The sequence below is a fragment of the Centruroides sculpturatus genome, unplaced genomic scaffold (genome assembly GCF_000671375.1).
Source record: "Centruroides sculpturatus isolate CEXI.00-Female unplaced genomic scaffold, Cexi_2.0 scaffold251, whole genome shotgun sequence".
Classification (NCBI taxonomy): domain Eukaryota; kingdom Metazoa; phylum Arthropoda; class Arachnida; order Scorpiones; family Buthidae; genus Centruroides; species Centruroides sculpturatus.
Genome location: NW_019384351.1, coordinates 66,507 through 78,911, shown reverse-complemented (window position 1 = coordinate 78,911; position 12,405 = coordinate 66,507). Strand labels below are relative to the sequence as shown.

General features: G+C 27.0%; 1 protein-coding gene across 3 annotated transcripts in view; it reads left to right on the top strand.

Moving 5' to 3' along the window:
* LOC111637755 (B-cell CLL/lymphoma 7 protein family member A-like) overlaps nt 1-12,405 on the top strand; it is a 29,604-nt gene that overhangs the window by 5,875 nt on the left and 11,324 nt on the right. For all 3 annotated transcript variants that reach the window (XM_023383321.1, XM_023383337.1, XM_023383327.1), the window contains 3 exons: nt 6,362-6,420; nt 6,503-6,525; nt 9,068-9,155. In XM_023383321.1, the coding sequence (XP_023239089.1) occupies nt 6,362-6,420; nt 6,503-6,525; nt 9,068-9,155 (170 nt within the window). The remainder of the gene's footprint in view (nt 1-6,361; nt 6,421-6,502; nt 6,526-9,067; nt 9,156-12,405) is intronic.

Here is a 12,405-nt window from a genome sequence, read left to right as displayed (position 1 = left end):
ACTGTATAGTCTAAAAGTATATATGTATATTTTTAGAATGTACAGTGAAGCTGTATTAATTTTTCATCAGGCATATATATATATATATATATATATGCCTGATGAAAAATTAATACAGCTTCACTGTACATTCTAAAAATATACATATATACTTTTAGACTATACAGTTTAGTCCTGTTAATTTATGTATAATCTTGTAGTGTATTGAATAATCATTATTTATTTGTGTATCTAACATTTTAATTTTTAAATTTTTCCTTCCAAAACTACTATATCCTACTATTCTTTTTACCAATTTCCTGCTTTTTACAATCTGTATTAATTTTAGTTATATCAAATTGTATTGCTTTTTTTTATGTATGGTATTTTATGTTGTTTAAAGTTTATTACCTGAAATAGTACTGTAGTTTTATACTAAATCCTGTGGGAAATTAGAATTCAATTTACAATGGCTTACTTAATAGTTTTCAGGAACGAATTAGGTCATAAAAGCAGAAGCTATTGTATTTAATAATAAAGTATTCTATTAAGTTAACATTTTAATGTATTTGATAAGGTTTTTTAATGAAGACATTTACCATTTTTGTTAGGAGAGAAATTTTTATTATATATTTTAAATTGCATTTTTCTCTCAAAATAATTAAAATGTAGTTATATTTCAGTAAACTTTAATAAACTTACTATAAGCTGGATAATTTTTATTGGAAGAACTGTGTAATATATATATAAAATGCTATGAAATAGATGATGATTGGCAGCTTTATTTTCACTCTCCTCTGCATGTCTAACAACTTCTCATCTTTATATTGCATCATAATGTCATCTAGAAAATACTTTACATATTAAAAAGGAATTCGAATTAAATGCTCTTTATTGGCAAATCTCATTTGAACTAATTCCACTGAGCTGATTGTGACTGATTAATATTATTTTTAAATACTTTTTGCTAAGAAACTTATCTTACTACCTACTTACTAGGTTGCTATATGAAAGTAGTCTATTTACTCGATGTTAAGAGAGATTTTTGTTAATTTTCAACGTTTATTTGCATAGTTTGTTACATAAAGGTTTTTTCAATTTATGTGAGTTTAAAGAGATCTCAGTGATGCTTAAAAAAGAATAAATTTAACATGAAGACTGAGTGATTTTAAGTCTGGTTAGTCTGACTCTGAGTCTGATTAGTTAGAGTGATTAAATTAGCTAGGTGTATACTGTAAAATATGTTGATTTTTGTCTAAATTTTGATTTGTTGATTTCTGTAAGATTTTCTTATTTTTTATTAACCCTCAATACCGAAATGATCCCGGGATTGACTAAGTATAATCCCGAAATCCCGGGATTAGAAATAAGGACCGGGATCGAATTCCCTAAGTGTGAGTTATGCAAAGGATTTTTGTTCATTCAATTTCTTCAAAGTATACATGTGAAAATATAGTAAAAATTCACTTAAAACCAATTTTTTCTTTTTCTCAATTAGAAAATCTTATGGTCTTTCAAATTTTTCATTAGTTTTTCTAATTGATATTATTTGATATTATGCTTAAAAAGTTGATTGTCATCTGGTGGAACTGAACAGCCAAAGATATAGTAACTTTACACTTTCACAACTTATTGCAGCTGTTGCTAATAAAACTTTATCTGTTTAGGTGACATTTGAAAGTTTATATGGCTTGCATTTAATAGTTTCAAATGGTGAAAACAGATTAAAATTTCAAATAATTTGCACTGATTTACAAACTTTGTTTAAAAGTATTCTAAACACAAGTTATATAAGTACAGTAGGTGATCGGTTAACGAACATAATTCGTTCCAAGACTTTGTTCGTTATCCAAATTGTTCATTAACCGATTATTGATTTACCATAGCTTTTCATGGGAATTTGATTAATTCATACCGGAGACTCCAAAAAATAAAAAATATAAATAAACATAGTAAAAAAGTATATATGTAATAGTAAAAATACATATATATGCAGTCTTGCATTTTTATTAGTTATGTTTTTTTGTTTGTGTGATTTAAAGAATCTGTCCAATGACAATTGCTTTTCTCTTTTCTTCAGGATTTTTCGAAAGTAGTTAATAGTATTGTAATTGTAAAGATCCCCAATCCCATTAACCTTATTCTGTTTGGATGCCATTCGTATGATCCTTGTTCTGACATCCCTGGAGTTCTTTTGTCGTCAGATCAGTTTCAGGTTCCATTATGAGCTCTAAAATGCTCTGTATTTCTTGGATGTGATTTTCATTACTCCATTAGCAGCTTGAGGCTTCTTGATATAGCTTTCATAGCTAAGATTGTGCCTACTGTAGACCTGCTCAAGCCATACTGCGTAGCAACAGCAGACATCTTGTGTCCGCTTTCTACCTTGGCTATTATCTCTTGCTTGGTTTCTACGATGAGCACAGTTCTTGACACTCCTCTTTTTAGGCTCCATAATATTATCAGTTTCTTTTTTTAAATAAAAAGTTCAGAAAAGCACTTACAAAAATTCAGAGAACAGAAATCAACTAGCCCACAAAAAATTATTTAAATGCAAAGCTTGAATGAAATTCGAAATTTGGTATTAAAACATTAACGAATATCCGATGGGACAGTTAAACTTTCACCTTTCGTAAATAAACCCAGATGCAAAACTTAATGAGTGTCCGTCCAATAGTCTCGCAAAGACTATAAAAAATTATTTGTCAGAAAGGTAAACAAAAAGCTGCAATTACAGGGGAGAGTTTCAAAATTTGGGGAATATTATACTATCCGGTCGGTATGGGGTTGAGTGTCAATGTTACATCTCCCGCATTCCGGAAGGTTTCAAATTGTTACCTGAAGACAAGGGAAATCAATCGGTACTCGTTATTTTCTGTCGCTTCTTTTTATGGTTGTTCAGTAAAGTGTTCGTTATCCGAACATGTGTTTGTTGTCCGATCATAAAAATCTTTCGCAAAAGTGTTTGTTATCTGATTTGTTTGCTATCTGAACTGTTCATTAACCGATCACCCACTGTATTTCAATATATGAAAATGATCATTTTTGAGGACTTCAAACTTTTAACATGGAAGCTGATGCATGTTTTCTGTCTTCTATAAAAAATATTCAGCTGTCAAAAAATGGATATTAACCCCTTTCAATGATAACTTTCTTGTTGTTCTTTTGGCCTTGCTTTGTTGATGTTCTAATACTAATTCAGAATTTTTAATTTTGAAATTTCTTAGTGTATTGTTTGGTTAAATATAGTGATTACTGTAAACTATATTTTGAATCTTTTACAAGAAACTTAAAAAACTTACAAAGACTGACTGGAACTTAGAATATGTAAGCTGCTTGATTTACAGTGTATTTGGAGTTTACAGTTCTTAAAATGTTAATCTATACATATGTGAAAATCTGGACAGAGTCTGGCCTCAATTAGTCCAGATTTTCAATGTTGCAGTATGGTACCAAAAGTCTTCATAGTAGCACTTTTTAGTGTTACAAGCTATCTGATCATAATCCTTGTGTTTCTTATGGGGATATTTAAAGTGTGGTTTATTGGCTACACATAACAAATTTGGTAACTTTGAAAGACAATATCACACCTTGTGAGAAGTATCACAAAGGACCAATTATATTTGGCCATTGAACACTGTTTATCACCTTTGAATTTTACACTTTAGGAATGACTACCACATTGAGCAGTACAGTAATACCCCGAACTTACGCAATAGGTGGGACCGAGCGGTAACCGTGTAAGTTGGGGTATAATTTCACATATAAATACATACAAATAATTTTTAATTGGGGCCGGAGACTAAAGAAAACAATAATTTAGAAAAAAATGTTTAATAAAATCTTAGATAATACATATGTATAACAAATTAGGCCTATATTATTTTACAATTTTTCACATTTACTTGATTATTACGTCATAATTTTAACATTGTTTCCATCTCAGCAATAATACTGTGACTTTTACGAATGATGCTTCAATTTAAAGATTGAGCATTTTTCACAGCTTCAAGAATTTTTTCTTTGCCTTTTATAATTGTTCTGACTGACAGTTCCGGTAGATCAAACTTCTTTGCCAATTCACAAATTTTCATTTTTGTATCGAAGTCTTTAATAATGGGTACATTCGTAAAGTCAAACGAGTTAAATGCGTTAGTAACTAATCGTTCGAAAAGTCTAATGAAATAGGAATAACGATGATGTAATTCTCATTTAACTCGTTCAACTTTACGAACATAGCCAATGTTAACTTTACATTCCAAAGATAAAGTTTTTCTTTTCTTGTTTGATGCAGAAGAATTAGTTCTACTTCATTTGGATGACATAGTAGAGTCTCTCAAGTCTCCGTAGATATAACAAACAGAAATAAATAACACAAAATAAATTGTAGCTATGTGTGGATTCCGCGCGACACATCCGAACATGTAAGCTGAACAATAGTGTGGGGGGGAGTGAGTAATCAAGGGCTGCGTGGCGCTCAAACAAAAGACGAATCAACGAGATTTGAAAATCGCGTAACTCCGGGTTCACATAAGTCAGAGTAGCGTAAGTCGAGGTATTACTGTATTCCTTACATTGCTATGATTTTGGTATAGTATGAGTGTCTTGCATAAATAAAGTTTTGCTTGCAGTGCCAAAAGTACAACAGTGGTGCATTTTGCTACTAATTTTTTCTTGAAAATGTCTTTTGCAAGGCCTGAAAAGTCACCTTAAAAGATTTGGTTGCATTTGAACTGCTAAATCTCTCTCTAGACTGCATTAAATGGGAAAAATTTAATTATGATCACCTGGTAACATTAGACATAGCAATATTGATGTACAGTACATTATGAATAACCTAAAGCCTATGAAAAATGGTGATATATAATGCTATATAATATTTTAACTGTGGAATTACTGTATATATAATTTTTTTTTTTATTGGAGACTGAACAGAGATTCTGAAATTAAATAATTCATTCATTATCTTGTGATAGTTATATTTAGTGTTGACTTGTCTGTCAGATTTTTATTTTAGAAACTCTGAAGGCGCAGGAATTAGTGTTGATGGATTTCAATGTTCTGATTTTGAATGGGAAAGAGTAAAGTAAAATATTTTGATGGATGTATTATTTTAACCGATAGTGTCATGCAATTTCCATTTAGCTGGCTATTGGCTTAAGAGAGATTTTCTATTGTTTTTTCATGTATAATTATGCTGTACACAATTGCCATTCTTCAAATTTGATGATTCTGAAAAATCCTTTGTCTTTTCTGTATGTGTCAAATTTCAAGATTGTATTGTTTAGTTTAAGAGAGAGTTTTGTTTACAGAAAAACATCTTTAATCCTTCTCCCATAAGAAATCACCTCAAATTTGCAACAGCATGGACCAATGTAAAACAAGTTCAGCTGGAAATGAATGAGAGAACTGAGGTGTTTCTTAAAAGAAGCAGAAAATTATTTTTTAAGAATGAAATAAAGCTGAGAAAAATTTAAATTGTTGAAGGTCATAGTTTCTTAGGCTTAAGTGTTTGAAAGCATGATGTCAAGACATGGTATTCATAGTGACTTACAGACCACCACGTCGTGACATGCTACATAGTTGACAAACCTCCATGACATCATGACTCCCTTTTGAGGAAGTCTCGGGAAGTCTTCATGACTAAAGCATTGAAAAATGACAGAGTAGAAAATCACTACTTTGCATATATGGGGGAAAAATTGTACATGGGCTTGTGATAAACAGAAAAGATTTTTCAACTAAAATTTTTATATAATAAGATGAATAGCATGTAGCATGAAGATACCTTGTAGCTAAATAAGTTAATTTGGTGAAAATTTACTGTGAAAAAAAAACTAGTAAGTGTAGAAAACCATTGCTTATGATCATGGGTTAATAAAGAATTTATTCAAATGATATAGATCATTTGAACTACTAAGCACCCTTCCAATTGCCATATATCATTGGGCTATAATTTGGTAATAATAATTATAAATTACTAATGAATTTGATTCTACAAGGATGTGTTAGGTACCATCATGTTATAATTATTAAATTTAATACAGGATGGCACCTAACGGCTCTCTCTAGGGTCAAATTCATTAGTAATTTATAATTATTATTACCAAATTTTAGCACAATGATATACAGCAATTAGAGGTGTTATTGCAATGCATCAGGTAGTTAAGATGTTGTTTATATCCATTAAGTGCACCATTATATATATATATATATAATGATGCTTATTTTAAGCTAAATTTAATTTTCAAAATATAAATGAATGTATTGAATAATAGTTTAAAAATAGAATATAAAATGAAGTTAATATCATATCAAATTATTTATTAAATTTTTAACAAATTATTTAAATTGTTTAATTTTTATAAAAATATTGTTTCAGGGAAAAGAAATGGGTAACTATTGGTGACACAACAATGAAAATTTACAAATGGGTTCCAGGTATGTTACTTTTCAAAGTGAATTTTTGTTGAAATTTATTTATTTATTTATTTATTTTTTAATGATATTTGTTTTATTTCAGTTACGGTCTATGAACAAACTCAGGTTTGATATGCATACCTAATTTTTTCACTAATTAATAAATAAAGAAGTCTCAAAATCTGAAATGATCGGGTGTAGAATGTTTCCAGTTTATGCAAATATTTTTTGATAATTTTACAGAAACATTAATTCAAGTTACTTGTTTTACATCTATAAGTTAATTACATCAATAATTATTTCTATTAAAATTTTTAACTAAAAATATAATATGAAAGATATACACAGTGTTATATATAAAATCCTTAGTGCATAAAAAGATTTCGCCATTAAGACAGCATTTAAACATCAATAATGAAAACCATCTTCTAAATTGTATGGTGATAAACAATACAATTTCTGATTTGTACCATTAAATACAAATAAAAAAATTTTTAAATTATTTTAAATTTTAATTGCCTTTTATATATAAATTGTGAAACATTTAGAAATTATTTTAAATTGCAAAATTTTTATCATCTGAGTGCAATTTTGAACTGTAAATATTGGTTAAATTAGCACAAAATTTCAAAATATTCTCTTTTTTTTTATAGTGGCAGTTCTATTCTTGCCAGTTATATAATTTTGAAATCCTAAACTTGTCATACTCAATTTTAGGGAAGCATATATAATAATAGTTTTTAAAAATCTTGGCATATCTCATATTACTTTTAAAAGTATTTAAATATCCAAATTTAATGTCTAATATTCTTCTAGTTGTTCTAAAGTTTTGATATTGTTTCAAACCATTGCAACAGGTAAACATTAAGATTTTTCAAAAATTTATTATGGGACCAGTTTATCATTTAGGGCCAGTTGCATGAGCTAACATATAAATTACATAACAAAGTTGACCTTGTCACTAAGATAAAGAATAAGCTAAGCTTGTGTTTCACAAGTTTCTTTGACTTGTCAGATAGTTTTTGTTCAGTTAGCTGAAAAATTCTTACTGTGTGGTCACATTGGAAACAGTGGTAAACAAGATGGAGTAAATGAAAGTATGGAACAGATTGGAGTATATACAAAAAATGTATATTATGAATTTTGGTGGGTTGCATCTACAATATTTTAATAAAAAATAAGATTCACTTAGTTTTATGTTAATTTTCCAAGTTAACTTTTTAAATCAAAAATAATTACTAAACATTTATTATAAGATCTGACCGTTCTTAATAATAATCTGCCAATAAACTTCTTTTAAATATTGTAAATAAAGGTTATCCACATTGGAATTGGAGCTGGTCAGCCATCTTGTTTCTTTGCTAATCTACAGAATAAATTTTAACAACCTGTAATTGGTTGGTTAACTTAACTCATCAATTTATCCCAAAGATTTACACTCATGCAATATGTCAAGGAGTAATTCTATAGATTAAAGTGCATTTTATCTTGATTAAAAACTATGCAACTGTCTCTTAAAGTTTAGTCTAATTTATAATTTCTGTCTGTAGTGATTAAATTACAAATATTATTTGCAAGTAACATTTATGACAAAGATTTTGCATTCTTACAAGTTAGAAATAAATTGTAACAGATAAAGTTGATAACTCTGTCCAAAGTAAGTCAAAAATAGAATGTTTAGGTAATTTCTGGTTCATAAGAAGCTATTTTAAATATGAATTTTTAAGATTTAAAAATTGATTTAAATCTACTAAACGTTAATTGAAAGAGCAAATATGGAATTTTAAGCTATTGGTTAATTTTGTAAATTAGCATCCACCTTAGGAGAAATTTCAATGTTCAACAATTAAAAAAAATTGTTTTAGTTCAACAGTTACATATTAACTGTTTATTTTTAACAGAATGTTTTGAAAAAATATATATATATATATTTTTTTTTTGTTAAGAATTTATTGAGGAAGATAAATATTAGTATTAATTATTGAATGTGTAAATGTTGTAGTTTTCAACAATTTTTGTGTGTGCCAAAAATAATGCTTGGGTTTAGTGATTGAAGATTTTATATGAAAATTCTAGATCAACTAATCCAAATTATTCAAAAATTGCAATGTATAAATTGTTTAGGAGAGATAATTTAATTAGAATTATTCATTATGAGAGATGGGACAACTAAAAACAATTCTAGGGGGACAATTCAAACAATTCAAGTAGATAAGGTTATTTTTTTAATTTGGAATTTTTTAATTAGAATCTGAGATTGTGGAAGCAGAGAAGACATTTATTTGCACATAATTTTATGATGATATTCAAAAACATTCATGAGAATATATAAATAGATTAAATTCCTCTTTTAATATTTGCTGAATTTTTACGAAAATGAATACTTTAAAATATTAATTATATACAATTTACTATATATTTTTCCAAATTTAAAATAATGTTTTTAAATTTCATATTGGCATAAATTAAAATTTTTATCTAATTTTGTATTTAGTAAGACAAAAATAGAGGATAATTTTTGAATTTTTCAAAAAAAATTAACTTAATCATTATTTGAAATTTCCAATATTTCAGATTTTTAAGACTTAATTTAATTACTCAGTATAATTTTAATTTTGTTTACTAAATGATAACATTAAGAAATACAAAGGTCAATAACTTTCTTTAGCCTAGAGGAAAAGCTAAAGGTACGGGAAGTGGAAATAAAGAGAATATAGAAAAATGCGGAAAAGCTGGAGATAAAAGTGGAAAAAGAGGTAAGTAATTAAATATTACATAATCTTTTAATANCCATGACATCATGACTCCCTTTTGAGGAAGTCTCGGGAAGTCTTCATGACTAAAGCATTGAAAAATGACAGAGTAGAAAATCACTACTTTGCATATATGGGGGAAAAATTGTACATGGGCTTGTGATAAACAGAAAAGATTTTTCAACTAAAATTTTTATATAATAAGATGAATAGCATGTAGCATGAAGATACCTTGTAGCTAAATAAGTTAATTTGGTGAAAATTTACTGTGAAAAAAAAACTAGTAAGTGTAGAAAACCATTGCTTATGATCATGGGTTAATAAAGAATTTATTCAAATGATATAGATCATTTGAACTACTAAGCACCCTTCCAATTGCCATATATCATTGGGCTATAATTTGGTAATAATAATTATAAATTACTAATGAATTTGATTCTACAAGGATGTGTTAGGTACCATCATGTTATAATTATTAAATTTAATACAGGATGGCACCTAACGGCTCTCTCTAGGGTCAAATTCATTAGTAATTTATAATTATTATTACCAAATTTTAGCACAATGATATACAGCAATTAGAGGTGTTATTGCAATGCATCAGGTAGTTAAGATGTTGTTTATATCCATTAAGTGCACCATTATATATATATATATATAATGATGCTTATTTTAAGCTAAATTTAATTTTCAAAATATAAATGAATGTATTGAATAATAGTTTAAAAATAGAATATAAAATGAAGTTAATATCATATCAAATTATTTATTAAATTTTTAACAAATTATTTAAATTGTTTAATTTTTATAAAAATATTGTTTCAGGGAAAAGAAATGGGTAACTATTGGTGACACAACAATGAAAATTTACAAATGGGTTCCAGGTATGTTACTTTTCAAAGTGAATTTTTGTTGAAATTTATTTATTTATTTATTTATTTTTTAATGATATTTGTTTTATTTCAGTTACGGTCTATGAACAAACTCAGGTTTGATATGCATACCTAATTTTTTCACTAATTAATAAATAAAGAAGTCTCAAAATCTGAAATGATCGGGTGTAGAATGTTTCCAGTTTATGCAAATATTTTTTGATAATTTTACAGAAACATTAATTCAAGTTACTTGTTTTACATCTATAAGTTAATTACATCAATAATTATTTCTATTAAAATTTTTAACTAAAAATATAATATGAAAGATATACACAGTGTTATATATAAAATCCTTAGTGCATAAAAAGATTTCGCCATTAAGACAGCATTTAAACATCAATAATGAAAACCATCTTCTAAATTGTATGGTGATAAACAATACAATTTCTGATTTGTACCATTAAATACAAATAAAAAAATTTTTAAATTATTTTAAATTTTAATTGCCTTTTATATATAAATTGTGAAACATTTAGAAATTATTTTAAATTGCAAAATTTTTATCATCTGAGTGCAATTTTGAACTGTAAATATTGGTTAAATTAGCACAAAATTTCAAAATATTCTCTTTTTTTTTATAGTGGCAGTTCTATTCTTGCCAGTTATATAATTTTGAAATCCTAAACTTGTCATACTCAATTTTAGGGAAGCATATATAATAATAGTTTTTAAAAATCTTGGCATATCTCATATTACTTTTAAAAGTATTTAAATATCCAAATTTAATGTCTAATATTCTTCTAGTTGTTCTAAAGTTTTGATATTGTTTCAAACCATTGCAACAGGTAAACATTAAGATTTTTCAAAAATTTATTATGGGACCAGTTTATCATTTAGGGCCAGTTGCATGAGCTAACATATAAATTACATAACAAAGTTGACCTTGTCACTAAGATAAAGAATAAGCTAAGCTTGTGTTTCACAAGTTTCTTTGACTTGTCAGATAGTTTTTGTTCAGTTAGCTGAAAAATTCTTACTGTGTGGTCACATTGGAAACAGTGGTAAACAAGATGGAGTAAATGAAAGTATGGAACAGATTGGAGTATATACAAAAAATGTATATTATGAATTTTGGTGGGTTGCATCTACAATATTTTAATAAAAAATAAGATTCACTTAGTTTTATGTTAATTTTCCAAGTTAACTTTTTAAATCAAAAATAATTACTAAACATTTATTATAAGATCTGACCGTTCTTAATAATAATCTGCCAATAAACTTCTTTTAAATATTGTAAATAAAGGTTATCCACATTGGAATTGGAGCTGGTCAGCCATCTTGTTTCTTTGCTAATCTACAGAATAAATTTTAACAACCTGTAATTGGTTGGTTAACTTAACTCATCAATTTATCCCAAAGATTTACACTCATGCAATATGTCAAGGAGTAATTCTATAGATTAAAGTGCATTTTATCTTGATTAAAAACTATGCAACTGTCTCTTAAAGTTTAGTCTAATTTATAATTTCTGTCTGTAGTGATTAAATTACAAATATTATTTGCAAGTAACATTTATGACAAAGATTTTGCATTCTTACAAGTTAGAAATAAATTGTAACAGATAAAGTTGATAACTCTGTCCAAAGTAAGTCAAAAATAGAATGTTTAGGTAATTTCTGGTTCATAAGAAGCTATTTTAAATATGAATTTTTAAGATTTAAAAATTGATTTAAATCTACTAAACGTTAATTGAAAGAGCAAATATGGAATTTTAAGCTATTGGTTAATTTTGTAAATTAGCATCCACCTTAGGAGAAATTTCAATGTTCAACAATTAAAAAAAATTGTTTTAGTTCAACAGTTACATATTAACTGTTTATTTTTAACAGAATGTTTTGAAAAAATATATATATATATATTTTTTTTTTGTTAAGAATTTATTGAGGAAGATAAATATTAGTATTAATTATTGAATGTGTAAATGTTGTAGTTTTCAACAATTTTTGTGTGTGCCAAAAATAATGCTTGGGTTTAGTGATTGAAGATTTTATATGAAAATTCTAGATCAACTAATCCAAATTATTCAAAAATTGCAATGTATAAATTGTTTAGGAGAGATAATTTAATTAGAATTATTCATTATGAGAGATGGGACAACTAAAAACAATTCTAGGGGGACAATTCAAACAATTCAAGTAGATAAGGTTATTTTTTTAATTTGGAATTTTTTAATTAGAATCTGAGATTGTGGAAGCAGAGAAGACATTTATTTGCACATAATTTTATGATGATATTCAAAAACATTCATGAGAATATATAAATAGATTAAATTCCTCTTTTAATATTTGTTGAATTTTTACGTTTGTTTGAATTGATGC